The sequence below is a fragment of the Mytilus galloprovincialis genome, chromosome 7 (genome assembly GCF_965363235.1).
Source record: "Mytilus galloprovincialis chromosome 7, xbMytGall1.hap1.1, whole genome shotgun sequence".
Lineage (NCBI taxonomy): Eukaryota > Metazoa > Mollusca > Bivalvia > Mytilida > Mytilidae > Mytilus > Mytilus galloprovincialis.
In genome coordinates, this window is record NC_134844.1 from 22,347,318 (window position 1) to 22,365,732 (window position 18,415).

General features: G+C 31.8%; 2 protein-coding genes and 1 long non-coding RNA gene across 4 annotated transcripts in view; 2 read left to right on the top strand and 1 right to left on the bottom strand.

The window, feature by feature from the left end:
- Positions 1-9,999, top strand: part of LOC143082562 (protein XRP2-like) — a 32,181-nt gene extending 22,182 nt beyond the window's left edge. For both annotated transcript variants that reach the window (XM_076258283.1, XM_076258284.1), the window contains exons 7-9: positions 792-872; positions 1,507-1,606; positions 6,780-9,999. In XM_076258283.1, coding sequence (XP_076114398.1) covers positions 792-872; positions 1,507-1,606; positions 6,780-6,955 — 357 coding nt within the window. In that variant the 3' untranslated portion in view covers positions 6,956-9,999. The remainder of the gene's footprint in view (positions 1-791; positions 873-1,506; positions 1,607-6,779) is intronic.
- Positions 3,651-4,905, bottom strand: LOC143082563 (uncharacterized). Its single transcript, XR_012980417.1, has 3 exons — positions 4,765-4,905; positions 4,330-4,408; positions 3,651-3,769 (listed from the first exon to the last, which is right to left on the bottom strand). It is a non-coding gene; the product is annotated as an uncharacterized LOC143082563 (long non-coding RNA).
- A 4,914-nt stretch (positions 10,000-14,913) lies between the features above and the next one.
- Positions 14,914-17,762, top strand: LOC143082557 (transmembrane protein 101-like). Its single transcript, XM_076258277.1, has 3 exons — positions 14,914-15,054; positions 16,331-16,511; positions 17,296-17,762. The coding sequence occupies exons 1-3, from the start codon at positions 14,945-14,947 to the stop codon at positions 17,755-17,757; spliced, it is 753 nt and encodes a 250-aa protein (XP_076114392.1). The 5' UTR covers positions 14,914-14,944; the 3' UTR covers positions 17,758-17,762.
- The last annotated feature ends 653 nt before the right edge of the window (positions 17,763-18,415 follow it).

Here is an 18,415-nt window from a genome sequence, read left to right on the forward strand (position 1 = left end):
TACAAATGTTGGGAAATATTTACATAGTAATTACAAAAAAAAAGAACATGTGATATGATTGACCATGAAACAACTCTCAACCAGAGACCAAATGACCTATATTTGATCTATTAAGTAGACTATATAACATACCATTTTACATGTTAAATCTAGGGAATGTAATAAATACATCTTATATTTCCATAAATTGTACTTATTAAAGTTAAACTGGGTTCGAAACTCCCTTTGTTTACAAAATGGATGAAAGTATCAACAGTAATCATCAATACAAAAAACTGTCCACAAGAGACCAAAGTTTAGGATGTAAACAACTATAACATGTATAAGGCAATGTATAACCTTTAACAATGAGAACAACCTATATTGTATAGCATACACCAACACTATTTTAATGAAAGAATAAGTTATTTTTCCCAGTAAGATGGCACTACTGTGGATAAATTATTATTCATTTGTTACAAATTTTCGTGGGTTTCGCAGGTACTTGTGAACCACAAATTCAAATGTTCAAAAATTACAAATTTTCTATAGGCTTTTTATGCAGAGATTGGCAAAACCATGAAATATAATATCCAGGAAAATGTAAGTTTTCCTCAATACACGAAAATTTAATCAACTGTACTCTAATCAGTTGGTTCTACCAGAAGAATGCTTGTAAAGAATGCAGATATAATATATACATGTATTTAGGTATCATGTGCTTAAAAATGCATTTTCTGTTTATGTTATAATGTTGTATTGTTGTTGTTTTTTTCTTTATGACTAATCTGATGTTACCTTTGTATTGACAGTCGACGCTGGTTGTGTTCTTCAATGATGGCAGCTGTTCAGCCAGAGCGTTCTCTTTTATCAATGCAATGAGGAGTAGTCATGTATGTATTAGACACTTCCTTGGTCCTGTTAGAACTGTCTTGTCAATGATTCAATTATGACTGGTGATCTTTCAGTGATTCATTGTTTTAGTTCTATTCAGATAAATTGTATTAAAATCCAAGCTGCAAATTTAAAGTAGCAAACATTTATATATGTGCATATGGTATTTGACCCATCGGTTTGTCAATTTTGTTCATGTATACTCAATCAAATACTCTATCAGATTGCAACCTTACTTGGATATATATGGTCACATTGATTGTAAGGAAGGTCCCTTTTTATTTATAGCTCATCTCTAAGGTCAAGTTCAAGGTTATTGAGAATATACTGTACTTTTATGCGAAAACTGTTGAGGTATTAAATAAAAAATCTTTATTTTATGATAAATGGACTTTTTTTGCACTCAATATTTTCATATATAGTCTAGGATAAATATTACTACATCAATAACTTTGTTAAACTTTCATTAAAATGAACTAAAAAGATTGTTTTAAACTGCACAATTTTTACCTGTGTCTCCAAAGGCTAAAGCAGATCTAGTAACTGCTCAACTCTATCCATCCATCTTTAAGACCTTGGATAGGAAACTTTATTAGGTTCGCATATTAAAAGTTTAATTGAATTATTTTGTAGCAAGAATGTACACTTATACAGACTAAAGAGGTAGAACTTAAACCTGAAGATGCCCAACGTGTGTTCAACACAGATTCATATAATAATATTGTACAGCAGGGTGAGTATTATTTTATATTGGGATAAGAATTTGAAAAATAACTTTTTTAGTCATTTGGTAGATCTAAGCTGGTGGTATATATTGCAGCTATATATAATAAGTGTGAAGTGAATGAAAAAGGAGATTTGTTATGATTGTTGATGAGAAAACTACTCACAAGATATACTTAATGGCATAGATGTAAACAACATCTGATCATTGTTTTGATGTGGTTATTTTCCAGTGCATTGGTTACTTGTAGAAAGTTAATTGTTAGTGATTGAAAACTCCTGTATCCATAAATAAACAAGAATGTGTCCCTAGTTAAGGAATGACCCATCCACACTATCATTTTCTATGTTCAATGGACTGTGAAAATGGGAAGAAATCTCTAATTTGGCATTAAATTCCGAAAGATCATATTATAAGGAACATTTGTACTAAGTTTCAAGTTGATTGGACTTAAACTTCATCAAAAACTACCTGGACCAAAAACTTTAACCTGAAGCGGGATGAACGGACACACAGACGAACGAACGAAAGAATGAAAGGATGCTCAGACCAGAAAACATAATGCCGATAAATGGGGCATAAAAATTAGAATGCCTAGAATTTGTACCAGTATGATAAAAAAACAAAGGATATGGGGTATGAATTTATAAAAGGGACATTGAACCCAAAACCAAACTTACCCATTTATATGTATGTATCTAAATATTTTCTCATGGACTTAAATATCTCATAGTGACTAGGTTCTTGGTTAGTTAATTTGTAAAATATTGGATCACATCAAAAAAGCAGAGATTTTAACCTGCATAATGTCTGTTTAAAAATAAATCCCCTCATGACAATGCATGATGAGCAACAACCCGTTCCCGAAGATATTTGAAAAAAATCTTAATAAAATAATTAGAAAATGTGTGGCAAAATATATTTTGGTGATGTCATTCAAAAAATACTAAAAATTTCTATAAAGAGGCAATATTTGCAGTTTTTATGCCCCACCTACGATAGTAGAGGGGCATTATGTTTTCTGGTCTGTGCGTCCGTTCGTCCGTCTGTCCGTTCATTCGTCCGTCTGTTCGTTCGTCCGTCTGTCCCGCTTCAGGTTAAAGTTTTTGGTCAAAGTAGTTTTTGATGAAGCTGAAGTCCAATCAACTTGAAACTTAGTACATATGTTCCTTATGATATGATCTTTCTAATTTTAAAGACAAATTAAACTTTTGACCCCAATTTCAGGGTCCACTGAACATAGAAAATGAAAGTGCGAGTTTCAGGTTAAAGTTTTTTGTCAAGGTAGTTTTTGATGAAGTTGAAGTCCAATCAAGGTGTAATACCACCATTGATTTTTCCCTATTAGTCTTTGTTAAATTGGCACTTTTAAAAAAATCGTACAGTATTTACCTTTATTTCAACCAAAGAAATACTTTGCATGTGTAAAGTTCAATCCTTTCCAGTGATACAGTGAAAATTTCACACTACATTTCATTGCATATAAGAAAGTAACCACCGCCGAGGGTAGACAACCCAATTTTTACACTGTTATTTACTGGTTACCTGCTTTGGTAACTATATAACCTTAACGTTCCAAAATATTTTATAAGACCATCAAATAAAAAAAGAATGATGCTTTCAGACACCCAACATACATATTTACGACTCAGAAAAATTTAAGTGCATTGAAATGCAGGGTTAATTTTCTACAACTGTCAAATTCAAGGGAATATTTTTTTAGGCCTACTTTCGTATGCAACCGGATGTGACGTACCATGATTTGGTGGTATTACACCTAAAGAACACCTAAATGTCAAATAAACTTAATGCAATTTTTTCCCCTCCAATTGCAAGTTATTTCAAGCATAACTGTCAAGTTTTGTCTCAGTCAGAACTATAGTTTCAGAGAAAATCACTATAATGTAAGGCCATATCCTACGGCAATTTCAGTCCAATTTCTTCGAAAAATCCTAATTTCAGTGTATCATTATAAAATGCAGTGTTGACTAATATCTGATCATAAACTCATGATATATGCATTCAAACAATTAAATAGAATACAAAAGACAACTTTAAGATGATAAACAATTTTATTGCACCTTTTAGAGTTCATTTGAAGGTCTGTTTTGGTCTGTTTTGGTCCATTTTCCCTCCTTCCTTCCTTTTTCATCAAAACTTGATATCTTTTGTCTAAAAAATAAAACAAATGTGATTATTTTCCCACAAAAATGAAATAAATGTAATGTTAAACAATAATTAAAGTGTTTTAGCTGAAAGAACTGTCTCTATAAATGTTAACAGTCTACACGGAAGTTTCTATAAGCCCTTATGTGTAACTTGAGTTTTTGGTCTGTTCCCCTAGTGTGAGAAATAACGGTTCCCTTTCAGTCAATCATTTATTGCTACTGGTATCAAAGTCTTTTTATTTACTCATAACAGTATATTTCTAATAGATTTACACAAAAAGTCCACTTTCTTGTATTTTACATTAGAAAATGGGGAGAAAGAGTAATAAAAAAATACCTCAAAATGTTTTTAAAAAGGGTTATGTCCCTTGGAATGCTGGTACAAAAAATAATTGGTAAGAATTATAAAGTTTAAGTATGTGAGACTGGATTCTGATGTGTATAAATCCAGGACAAATAAGTGTTTAGATGAGTTATTGTCTGTGCAAAATGTAGACGGCACAATAGCAAATTGTAAACTTTTGCAGCCAAAACAACAAAAACATGATGATAGTTGATACATACTTTAATGCTGAAGTGTCATCTGCAGACCAATTCACATATAAGATTTTTCAACAGAATGCTCTTCAGAACATGGTTAACACTGAAATAAAAAATTCACATGTTGTATAAACAAAACAAAAACTGTAAGGGTAATTTAAAATTCAACACACTAATCTAAATACAGCTTCGTCTGTCCACCCATTTGACTAAGAAAACACCCGTAAACCCCCATTTCAATGCAATTTTACCTCAAACGTACTTTCTGTGTCTAAATCCATTCCGAATAGTCCATGTTTACAATGTATGAACTGGTTTATTAATAACTTTTAAAAATGAAAGTACAATAGGGTCACGAGTGCACATTTAGTTTCCCTAAATAGGTGTAATACCACCATTGATTTTTCCCTATTAGTCTTTGTTAAATTGGCACTTTTAAAAAAATCGTACAGTATTTACCTTTATTTCAACCAAAGAAATACTTTGCATGTGTAAAGTTCAATCCTTTCCAGTGATACAGTGAAAATTTCACACTACATTTCATTGCATATAAGAAAGTAACCACCGCCAAGGGTAGACAACCCAATTTTTACACTGTTATTTACTGGTTACCTGCTTTGGTAACTATGTAACCTTAATGTTCCAAAGTATTTTATAAGACCATCAAATAAAAAAAGAATGATGCTTTCAGACACCCAACATACATATTTACGACTCAGAAAAATTTAAGTGCATTGAAATGCAGGGTTAATTTTCTACAACTGTCAAATTCAAGGGAATATTTTTTTAGGCCTACTTTCGTATGCAACCGGATGTGACGTACCATGATTTGGTGGTATTACACCTCAACTTGAAACTTAGTACAATGTTCCCGATGATATGATCTTTCTAATTTTAATGCCTAATTATATTTTTTACCCATTTTCACGGTCCATTGAACATGGAAAATGATAGTGCGAGTTGGGCATCCGTGTACTTTGGACACATTCAGTGATTCTTGTTTCACTCTCAGTAGGAAGTTTGAAGCACAGGCACTTGTCTCAGAATTTTTTTTTGTATATACCTTACTATAACACAAGGTACTTAACTTGCATTTTAGAAAAATGTCAGGTGGTGACGAAGTTCCGTTATATGCCGCTTTATAGGCTGTCAACCCCACTAAAACTTGTTATATTGTAAATCTAAATTAATTTATTTTTACAATGGTGTATAACATGCCTACATTTGTTGTCGTAATCTTCCGTAGCAATCCTACCCAAGTATGTCAATTGTAATAATTTTGCAAACCGCTGAAGAATTGGCAATAAACGTGTCACGTCTCCTTGTATATCTCGGTTTCCGATTGGTCAATTCTATGGGAAAGTTTCAATGATTCTCAGAGTTATCTGATCTTGTTTCATTCATAAGTAAAGCCAAGAGAGAGTCTGCATGACATTTACGTCATGGGAAAATTTGTAACTTATTAGACCACAAACAACACTTGTTAGATTTTTTTCACGGTATATTATACATTTTTACTAACTGTATGATAAGTTCTATTCATGAGAAAACTAACAGTTTTTTCTGAAACAAATTTTATAATAAATCATTTACTGCGAGACGTGTATTGCCAATTTTGGGTAGGTTGACGAAATAATTACGATTGACATACTTGGGTAGGATTGCTACGGATGATTACAACAACAACAATAGGCGTGTTATACCCCATTGTGAAGATAAATCAATTTAGATTCACGGCATAACAAGTTTTAGTGGGGTTGACAGCCGAGACACAGCATTTTTAATGGAATTTTGTCACAGTAATAATGCATATGACATTTTTCAAAATCGCGAGTTCAGTACCTTGTGTTATATAAAGGTATATAGGGGGAAAAAATTCTGAGACGAGTGCCTTTGGTTTGAAGGTAAAAAACAAATGTGAAAAAACTTACCCTATGTGAAGGAGAAAGTAAAACACAAGTTGACTTTTTAAGTTAGGTTACTTAGATTAAAAAAAAATCACCAAATAAACCAGACTATAATTATCAACTCCAGATGTGTGATATGTCTACAAAAGACTCATCAGTGACACTTAGGTAAAAAAATTTAATGTATCCACCAAGGTCAAAATAATGATTAAGGAAATTGAATAGGTCTCTCTGAATCTCCTTTTAAATAGTTTATAGATATGAGAAGATCTGGTATGAGTGTCAATTGACAACTCTCCATCCAAGTCACAATTTATAAAAGAAAACCATTATAAGTCGAAGTACGGTCTTCAAAACAGAGCCCTGGCTCACACCGAACAGCAGGCTATTAAGGGCCAAAAATAACTAGTGTAAAACCATTCAAATGGGAAACAGTCTAATCTATATAAAAAGCGAGAAACGAGAAACACTTATGAACCACATCAACAAACAACAACTACTGAACATCAGATTCCTAAACATATAAGATTTATTTTTTATCAGATATTTATATTTTTCTTCCTATAGGTGCTGTGATTGGAATGGAGTATAATGGTGATGACTGTGTAGAGACATGTAAAACAGAAGCTTTAAATTTCATGAAAGGTTCAGTTGGACTGGTATTCGTTAGTCAAAGTCAATCGGAAGCAGAAAAACAAATTGAAGACTTCTATAACTTTGCAGATATGCAGATGGCTGTTTGATGTTATTTATTATTTATGACTTTAAGTTTCGTAGTCATTGTTATCCAGTCAAACTTTCACATATATCACTTATGATTTGTTGTGTCTATTTGGTGGCATTATTTGTAGATTTATTTTGATACCAGTGTTCTCCCCAGGCCGTTTTAGCCCGCGATGTTCAGCGCTATTTGAATTCACCGCGGTGGTATTTGGGCAGACCGCAGCGCTATCCAATCAAATATCAGCGCTATTGTTTTTGAATTTCAAACTTCCGGTATTATTTGTACACATTCCGATCACGTGATCAACTGGTTTATTAATCCGAGAGATCGTTAATTCACCCAACGATGTCAAATATCGTAGGGGCCAGTTCAATAAATGATCAAAATGGCACCATTTGCAAAACTTTTACTGCCAAATAAACCTTTCCTTCCTAAAGTTTTTCGCTTTAAAAAGATGCCGAAACTTATGAAAGGAATAGACAGTGCTAACAGAGACATATAATACATGTCTCGGGTGCTGAAAAGTTCATTTCTAAATGATAAAAGGGAAGTTTTACCCCCTTCTCTGACAACGTGGTCTCGACCATTTTTTGAACCATCTACGATTATATCATTACTTTTTTTGCGTTTACAACTGAACTGTCGAACCTGTACTGCTTGATGGAAGCATCCCTGTTATCAAGGGATTCATTACAAACCCGTATTTTACGATTACTTGTCCATCCATGGCTCTTTTTCAAATGGATAAGGGAATAAAACAAAACGAAAATAAAATTATCAAACACAACCTCTAAAGGTGGTAGTTGTTTCAATTGGCATAATGTATTTGATTGGTAATTCACCTTTGAAATAAAAAAATCTCTTTAAAATATTTTTATAGGATTTCTTTCATATTCATAAGTGGAATATTTTAGCCTTTTTTTAAGCAAGTCTTTGATAACATTTGAATATTATTGAAAGGGCAATTTCATTTCTTCCTTTGAAATACTATACTCATTTTTATTGAAAAGTTGTATTTTGCTAGAAATGTTAATAAAAGTAAATGTAAAAAATACCAATCTTGTCATTGAAAACTTTCTCACAGAAGCTGACAATGACTTTATTCTTGGTCCTACATGTTCTGCAACATCACCTGTTAGTGATAAGAAATCTTAACATAGGCAGTCTGGTATAGACCCACCATGGAAAAGACTTCTCCTTGGGTTTTATAGACAGATAATATGAGGATTATATGAATTTACAATGGAGAAAAAAAGACTTTTCTTCTATCATGTCTATATCCAGACAATAACATTAGCAAACAATGGGGTAACTTCCATGAGCATGATGAGGACATCATTACAAGAGAAAACATCAATAGCATAATATAAGAAAAACACATAACAAATCAATTACAAACCAACCGCGCGCCGTGACAAAGTTACTGAGAATTGTCGAAAATCACGTGCTTACCACAGCGCTATCCAAAAATCCTGGGGAGAACACTGGATACAAAATCATAAGGATTTTAAAAACAATTTGTTATCTATATACCATAGTTGCAATTTTAAAATCTTAGATATGAAATTATAAGCTTTATTCAAGAAATTACTAAATGGGTAAGGGAAATAACTAGACATTTTTAACCCAATTCATTCACTGGGTTTCCAGTTATTTGTTCAAAAACTTCATCAAAATACCATGAATAGTTTATTAAAAAATAACACACACACATTTCAATCTTAAGTTCCATGAAAATGGTTAATATAAAAAGTTTCTTTTACTGATACTTGTATTGCAAAAAAAAATACAACTCAAACAAAGAGGTGATAAAATGAAAATTCAACATTACTTTGAAATGGCTTGATTAAGAAAAATCCCACTTACAAAATTTTAAAGATTTCTTTTTACCTTAACAACATTGGAAATCAAAATTTTATCCTAAAATTTTGTTTCTATGTAGGATGTGAATAGATTTATTAATAGCAAAATTTAGATGAAAATCCACAGAATATTTTTATAAGCTGTTTATATTAGATATTTCCTTTTTCCACCAAAATATTGGTTCTGTTACATCACACCTAATCAGTTAAATGTATAAATTTCTTTTCTGCTTATCATCTATTTGTTACACAACATTTGAATATAATTTATTCGGCTTTATTCACATAGAAGTTGTCAACTACATTCATTATTGTTTATTTTTTTTATATTATTTATACTTGTATTTATGAATATCAAACATTGCATTGGTTGTTAAATTTTATTTTTTTCAAGTAAAAATCAATGAACTTATATTTAAAGAGAATGAAAAGATAGCCTTTACTTTCACTTTTTTTTCTATAATTCATTGAACAACTGATCACTGACACCATAAAATCATACTTTACATATTGCAATTGACTTCTAAACATTCCACATACTATACTATGACCTAATACCCAGTTGATAAATTTTAAATAAGAATCTGACCATTTCAAAAATGAAAGCTTACATTTTGTTAGTTTTGTTAGTATTATTGCAGCAATATTAAATCTTCACTTTTTGTTCAATATTTAACAATCCCAATGATAAATGCATGGAAACATTAGAGATAATCTTCTTATGCATGTAGAGTAAGACTTTGGTTAGCTTGCATGCTTTGTTTGTATATTGTTCAATTGTATTTGGGATAATGCTCAATCAAATTTAAATATAATATATACAGGTTTAACTATGCTTATCTATATTGTTTGCAGCAGTTTATCTTTATTACAATGCTTGAGCAAACATAAATGCAAACAAAGCAAGAAAGCCAAACCATGTCTTACTCTTAAAGTATTTGGACATTAGCTCTAACATAAAAGTACATGTCTACATTTGTGCCATGAAAATATTGATATTTCAGAATAAAAGTGTCCACATATAAACATGCTCACAAAAGTGAATCATTTCATATGTTTATTGTTCTAATCAAGAAATACACTTATCATCTGTTAAAAGAAGTGCAATTTTGATGTCATTTTATAAGATTTTACATTTTACTGTTGAAGTGAAATATTGTTTTTGTAATGTTTGGAGGTGTTTAAAAATATTTCATTGATTAATTTTCTAGTTAAATTCATTTATTTTTCAATCCTAAAATTTAATTTTGCAATTAATTGCAATGGGTTTCAATATTTCAGCACAAGCTTCATAATAGAAATTTAGTTGAGAAGTTAGCTACAATATTTTCCACACTAATTTCTTTACATGGTATTTATTTATGCACAAATAGTTATCATAGTGTCGAGCCTGCAACTTTAGTTGCAGAAAGTTCGACATAGGGATAGTTATCCGGCAGCGGCGGCTTTAGCTCACTTCTTAAAAGCTTTATATTTTAGAAGGTGGAAGAAGGTGGAAGACATGAATGCTTCAAACTTTGTTTATAGATGCCTCATGTTATGAAGTTTCTGTCGGTCACATGTCCAATGTCATTGACCTCATTTTCATGGTTCAGTGACTACTTGAAAAAAAAGTTCAAATTTTTTGTTATATTAAATTATTATTATAAGTAAGAGGATAACTATATTTGGAATGTGCATACCTTGCAAGATTCTCATGCCCGTCAGACAGTTTTCACTTGACCTTGACCTCACTTCATGGATCAGTGAACCATGTTAAGTTTTGGTGGTCAAGTTCATAACTCAGATACTATAAGCAATAGGTCTTGTATATTCGGTGTATGGAAGGACTGTAAGGTGTACATGTCTAACTTGCAGGTGTCATCTGACCTTGACCCCATTTTCATGGTTCAGTGGTCAAAGTTAAGTTTTTGAGTTTTGGTCTTTTTGTACAATTCTATATGCAATAGGTCAACTATGTTTGAGTATGGAAATATTTAATGATCTATATGTCAGTCGCACAAGTTTTATTTGACCTTGACCTCCTTTTCACGGTTCATTGCTCAGTGTTAAGTTTTTGTGTTTTGGTCTGTTTTTCTTAATCTATAAGCAATTTGTCAACTATATTTGTTGTATGGAAGAATTGTTAGCTATTCCTATCTACCTGGCATTGTCCATCTGACCTTGACCTCATTTTCATATGGTTCATTGGTCAATGTTTAGTTTTCTTGGGTAATGTTAAGTTAATGTGACAGTTGTAATAAAGCTTTATATTCAGGACTATCAACATAATATCAATAATTAGTAAAGAAGGCGAGACATTTCAGTGTGTGCACTCTTGTATTTACTTATGCCAAAAAACCTGATACAGTGTCAGAACATTTCTACTTACCACTATTATTTAGATTTTGATTGCCATGATTATTTAGGTTTTGATTGCTAATTTATGATATCCCCATTATATGCATAAGGTGATGAGCTATGGATGTAAAAATGCATCACAACATATAGAATTCTCACATGAAGCTTGATATTAAGCTTCAGGTAGATCTGTTTTGTAGTTCGATTAAAAATGTACTTAAAATTCCTGGGATGAAAGGACAGTAATTAACCATTTTACCCTTCCTTTGGTATAATCACATTTTGTAATTGTAAGCATTTACAGTGCTGTTATTTATCTGGATTTAAACAAATTGTCCCTTAGATTAGGTCCCTTAGATTAGCCAATTTTATTGATAAAATCTAGAGAATCTCCACTTTGACATTTATTTGATTACAATACAGTGAAACGTCAGCAAGCCACAGCTGATCTGTACATCTGATCAGTAGTTTTATCATACATTTTATTTATCAATGAACTGGGGCCAAAATAATTAAAAGAAGTACATTCGTTTTTAGGCACTTAATACTTTGTTAAATTGTATTTGTTTATTTTTGGTATTTGTAGTGTTGATTTCAATGCTTATGTCATCAATGTTCAATGTATATTCATGTCACTGTGAATCCTTATTGTGATGATATTGAAGAAAAATCCATTCATCTGTCACATGTTCAATTAAACATGTTCCGTCCATCTTTCAGCTCATAGATCTGAAATTTTGTACTACATTTTATTTTATATTTATTTTGTTGTGATTATTTTGTTTTGATTATTAATGTCAAATTAGTACTAAAATGGAATACAGTTTAAAATTTTACAGACTCTTTTATCTATTTTACCTCCTCTTGATTTATTATTAATTGTGGGGCACCTGTTTATTCCAATAACACAATCACAAACAAAACCATGGTATACAATATTGTATCTTAAAATACTAGAAGTTTACCTACACATTTCATATAACATCCTGGTTTAATGGAGATGTAAAATACTAAGAGCAATATAACATCACATAACATTGATGCTTTAAGGCTATATGGAGAACATCCAGTTAAAGCAATCTCAACTCTCTTTCAACATTCATATATGGATGCCTGAACTGTACACTAGATTTCAGAAAACAATGTCAAATGCAGATAAGAAAGACAAGATCTTGCATGATGCAAACAACACATCTGATCAGAAGTTTAATACAGTAATAACAAAGGAAATATTTCACAACGGCTTCAAACTATAATTATGGCCCAGCCTATTGGTGGGTCGCCCTATAATGATCAGTCTGTCCCTCTGTCCATCCGTAATAGATTGTGTCTGCTCTATGTCAGGAGGACGGTTATAATTTCATATTCATACTTGACAGGTATATTAATCAATACCAAATGGTGTTTCATAATGTATGGAAGACTTCCTAGGTCAATGTTCAAGGTTAAAAACTTGAGTTTCAGTTGACAATACCATGTCCTATGGTAAATATCATGTCCACTCTATATCTTGAGAACTGTTATGATTTCAAAGTTTAAACTTTACATGTATATTAACCAACATCAGACAGTGTGTCCTAATGTATGTACATCATCAAAGGTCAAGGTAAAAAGCTTTGGTTTCAGTTGACAACCCCATGTCCTATGGAACAGATCATGTCTGCTATATGGAGAACTGTTATGACTTCAAAGTTTATTCTTGACGTATATTAATCAACAGTAGAGGAGGTGTTATAATGTATGAACAACTTGCTAGGTCAAAGGTCTATCTGTCTGCATGTTGTTCCATCCGTCCCTTAAAAATTGTGCTCTATCTTGAGAACCGATATGATTTCATACTTTATACTTGACATGTTTATTAACCAACACCAGAGTGTGTGTTCAACTTCTAATTCATAGGCCAAAGGCCAAAATATTTGAGTTTCAATTGACAACCACATGTTATAAGCAGTCATATCACTATTATACTGTGAAAGTAAGTTCAGGGTATTTTTAATTTAATTGTATTGCCAAATAGAACACTTTCGACTAAAAACAATACAATAAAATCACATCAAGCAGTATAATGAGATTGTAATAACTTAAAAAAGTGATTCAAATCAGCTTGTCCATACACATTTTTACCACACCGTTATTTACAGCAGGCCCCAGAAATGGTTGTCTAGCAAATTAATGTTCATCCCAAAAATCCAGGACAAATGAGAGGCGACAGATATCAAAGGGACATTAAACTCATAAGTGGAATAGAAACAGACAACTGACGCCATGGCTAAAAAGAAGAGACTAACTAAATTACACAAAACACAACATAGAAAATTAAAAGACTATATGCAACACACATCCCACCAAAAACTGTGTGATCTCAGGTGCTCCTGAAGGGTATGCAGATCCTGTTTCACATGTGGCACTTGTATTGTACATTGCTCAATTTGGTACAAACCCAGTTTTGGTAGGTCATCAAGGCCAAACAACTTGTGATGATGCCTGTAAAATTTACAAAGGGATGATTTCAACTTCACCACTTCAAACTCTAGGTTTAATAGCTTCTGTGTAAAAATGAATCTTTGATCAAGGAAATAAAAGCCCTGAAGCATTTGTCAATTTGGAGACATTTGTTCCATGTGCAGGCTACTGGAATGTTGCTAAATAGAAATGGAAAATTCACAATTGGGAAGCTGAAGTAATCTCTTTTTTTTTTGTTAAGTTTTTTCAACTGATATCCTCATTGTCAATTTCTAGATGACAGTCAAGATATGAGGCAGACTTACCTGTATCTGTTGTATCCTTTATCTCTAGGGAAATGGGATAGATGCGTTCAACATTGTCACCAAATTTTGAATTATGAAGTGAGAGAGTATGTAAGCAATATATAAATTAAATAAACAAGACAAAACTTTATATGAAATTACTATGGTACACAAATTTTTACGGCTATCAAAATGTAAATTGGATAATATGATGAACTAATATTTGTATATTCAAAAGGCATACTGAATGTTTTATGAAATCAACCAACATAATCAACAGTATACTGCCATCTTGGATTGTAAAATAGTAGTTCACAAAAGGTCTAGTTCTTTGTTTAAATCTGCAAATTTGAGACCGATTGGCAATTAATGTGTTAGACTGTTGACTGTTGACTGTTTCACGCTGACCCCTGCTGCTGCTGCAGATAATATTACGTCATACGCGCAAGTGTATGATGAATTTGTGACATGCGCATTGCAATGGCCGGACAAATAGTCTCAGCACTATTTGTCCGGCTAGCCGGACAAATAGCCACTCCGTATAAATAAAGAGAAATAAGTGATGTATTGCACTGTTCCGCCTTATCTATCAAATACCAAATATTTATGTTTGTTCGAATCAAATTGTTATCTTAGCCATTTAAGGGGTGATAACTCAATTAGAAATATTTTTATGAAATTTTCAATATTTACTTGTTAGAAAACAAGGTTGGTGACACCATTTTTATTATCATTTTCTTGAAGTATATTTCTAAACCTATCTTCTCATAAATGATTTCAAATTAATTAATTATCTCTCATGGAATTCTTTTTGAGTCACAAAAAAAAGAATGTTTTCATAAACAATCTGTAAATCTACATTCTTGCAAAGCATAATACAATTATATCTGGGAAAATATATACCAATAATCAACCTTAATAGAAAGTCATTTCATTATGATACCTTGAAGAGAAGATAGTTATTGCCGTAGAAAATTCCATCTCAATATCATGTCCGTGACAGCGTACTGTACTGTGACTGGTTTTTGTTCAGATCGTTGAAATTACCTCCCTTGAAAAATGGAAAAGATCAGTAATTTTTGCTGGGATCTCCCAGAAATTATTTTAGCTCGCTTCCCATTTATAAGTGCATTTACATTACTAATGATATTAGCTGAAAGAGACGAAAAGTTAGTTTAAATTTAACTTGCCCAAAGGTTGATTATATGAAACCACCACTTCTGAGAAACAAAAACCCATTTTATAGCCATTTCGTACCACACCATTTCGTACCCTTTTACAATATAGAATCAAAGCTCAGTGTAAAATATCGACAAATATAATGCCTACCCATGTTAGAATGATCATGACTAGCTGCGGAACCGTAGCTCTTTAATAGGTCCTTATGTTATTTTTTGACTATTTGCGGACCATAGACAAATAGTCAAAAAATAACAAGGACCTAAGAGCTACGGTTCCGCAGCTAGAGCATGACATGAAGGAATTATTTCTTAAATAATTTTGGCATCAAATGTAACTGTATGCTTTGAATTGTGATGTTGAATTTTAGTAGAACTTGTTTGACTTAACGTAATGGTGGACAAATTTGCGTACAAGTGTAAATACTTTATAACTTATTTATCTAATTTACATATATATATCTTATCGCTAGTTGTTCACCATTACTGGTCATCACACATTGTCACAAAGGTTCCCTTCAAATTTTTATGTGACAATAAAAAATATCTGAGGCCACAATCATGACAATGAAAAAGTGATTGATGTGTACATGTGCATTCAAAAGATGCAGCAACGCATCTTTTGAATGCACATAAAAAAAAGGAAATGACCACACTCAGGGGTTTCATTATCTTTCATGTTGACTGGTACTTTCCACGTTTCTAGGTGGTACTTTTTAATTTATTCCTTGAATATCTTAGGCCAAATAAAAAAGTATGTGTGGTTCCAGTTACATCTGGAAAAAAATTAGGGTAGGTAGGTAGGGATTTTTTTTTATTTTATGTTTTTTTTTTACATTGAGTCTATGGGATCAACATTCTGACTTTAACAGTGCTTAATGAAAAATGACAATAAAATCTTTAGGGTAGGCTATTTTTAAGCTGAAGAAATAGGGACGGTAGGGTTACTGGAACCACACATATATTTTTATTTGGCCTTATATAAAATTTCCTACATTTAGGCGGTACTTGTCAATAGCATAGGAGGGTAAACGTACCGGGTACCGCCTCCTAATGAATGGCCTGCACACTAACTGAAATTTCACAATGCAATGTAATGTCCTATCATGCTGATTAAAAAATCCTGTCTTTTTACAGTATATATGTATATCTGTGGACACAAATACTGACTGTTCTTTAAAAAAAAAACATAAAAAAATTATAGTTTGTTCAGATAAGACAGTATTTATCTTTCCCAAGAATTATGATAGTTTGTAATACTTTTCAGATATCCTCCAATACCACCAAGATTGATTTACAGCCACATAGCTATCTTCCTAGCAGTTGGATTCCTCATGTCAGCAAGAGTGAAAAGAAAAGAATTGTCCTTGGTTTATGCTGGACAGCTGTTATATTTTGCTTACAATACATATACAAATGAAAATCTACGATATACTGAACCACAAAGGGTAAGACCAAATAAAATAATAAACATGTATTTCTTTTAGCATGTTTAGACAAAAAAGCTATAGAAATTTCATTTTAACAGAAAATATTTGTTTATATTGTTTAATTTAAACATACATGTATACATATCAGATGTTTAATTCGATGTCACCAGCTTTTATACTGAAAAATCACCACAAAAAATGTTTCACTAATGGTCACCAGCTTTCACACAGAAAATCACCACCAAAATTGATTCACTTATAGTCACCTGTGCATTTACACAGATAAATCATGAGGAAAAGGATTCACTCAAAAGTTGCTAGCACTGAATCAGAAAACTCATCACCAAAAGTGATTATCTGATAGTCAACAGCATTTCCACAGAAAGTAATCTCCAAGATTGATTCACCCACACATGCTAGCATTGAATGGAAAAAATCACCACCAAAAGTGATTTACTAATGCTAATAGTCACCAGCTTATATACAGAAAATTCATCACCAAAATTGATTCACTCAATCTCCAGCTTTTACACATAAGAAATCACCACCAAAAGGGATTCACTCATACATCATGTATACAGACACCAACTTTTACACAGAAAAAAAAATCAGCCAAAAGTGATTCATTCACAGTCGGTAGCCTTAACACAGAAAAATAATCACCAAAAGTGATCGATTCAGTCACTGAATCACATTGTGAAAAATGTTTATTTATCTTTTCATTTTTGCAACAACTTAAAAGTTCATACTAGAGACTTAAATGGGTCAATACATTATGTGTTTTTTTTCCTTTTTTTTTCAGATAAGGATGTCAGTAAGATTGGTTGGCTGTGCTGGTGTATTGGTATTATTCTCCTATTTCCAAGAGCAAGTCAAATCCAGACAACTTAGAAAACTTGGAGAAACATTAGTTGGAATATTTCTAATTGCCTATGTATATATAATCAATAACACTTATGAAGATAAGCGAGCCTTCCTAATGCACATCCCTGGTGGGGATTGGAGTAGATATTTCATAACTTTAGTTTTAGCTTGTGGTGCTATAAGCTTCTTCTCAGGATATTTTTTACGTGATGTGTCTATATCATTAGCAATAGTCTTCGCAATACTGACAGTAGCTATAGACTGTGACATTCAGTATTGGGTGAATAAAAGAGGGATGCTATATTGGAACCAAGTTAGGGTTATTGCAGATGATTTATGTATAATTATTGGATTTTGTTTGTTAATTTCAAGGGGAGATAACAAAATAAAAATGGATTAAATATTTATTTTCTCATTTATAAAAGTTTTGTATTAGGCCGCCTCAGCAATCTTGATCCAAATAGATTTGTGCATATATGTGACTCAATACTTGATTATTTGTTTAAAATTTCAGTTAAAATTTTACTATTATTTATAAGAACAATTCTTAGTAATTTATAACCAATAATCTTTCGAGTTTATTAGCAATATTATTTTCTATAATTTTTTGGCGTTATTTAATATAATAATGAGTATTTTTTGGGGGGAATATTCTTGGCCCATTTTAACCTAAATGGCTGTAATTCATGTTTGAATAAACAAATATTGAATGATAATACTTGTCTATTACCATTGAGATCATTACGAGTTGATTACTTTAAAATTCATGATCATAATTATATAAATCATAATTAAAATGCTTGATTTTGTTTGTTATACTATCTCATGATTATACCATGTATACGAAGGACAGTTACGTATCTTTTTATGTTAATAAAAACATTTTATACTTTATTTGATATCAGTAGTATTGTATTTAATATCAGAATTATACTGTATGCTTGGTTCCTAGTATGTTTAGTTTTGTTAAGGGGCTAGGTTGAGTTAATGCTGTAAGTTTCCATAAAATCACTAGGCCAATTTGAACTGTACCAGAATAAACAAAGTATGAGTGATAT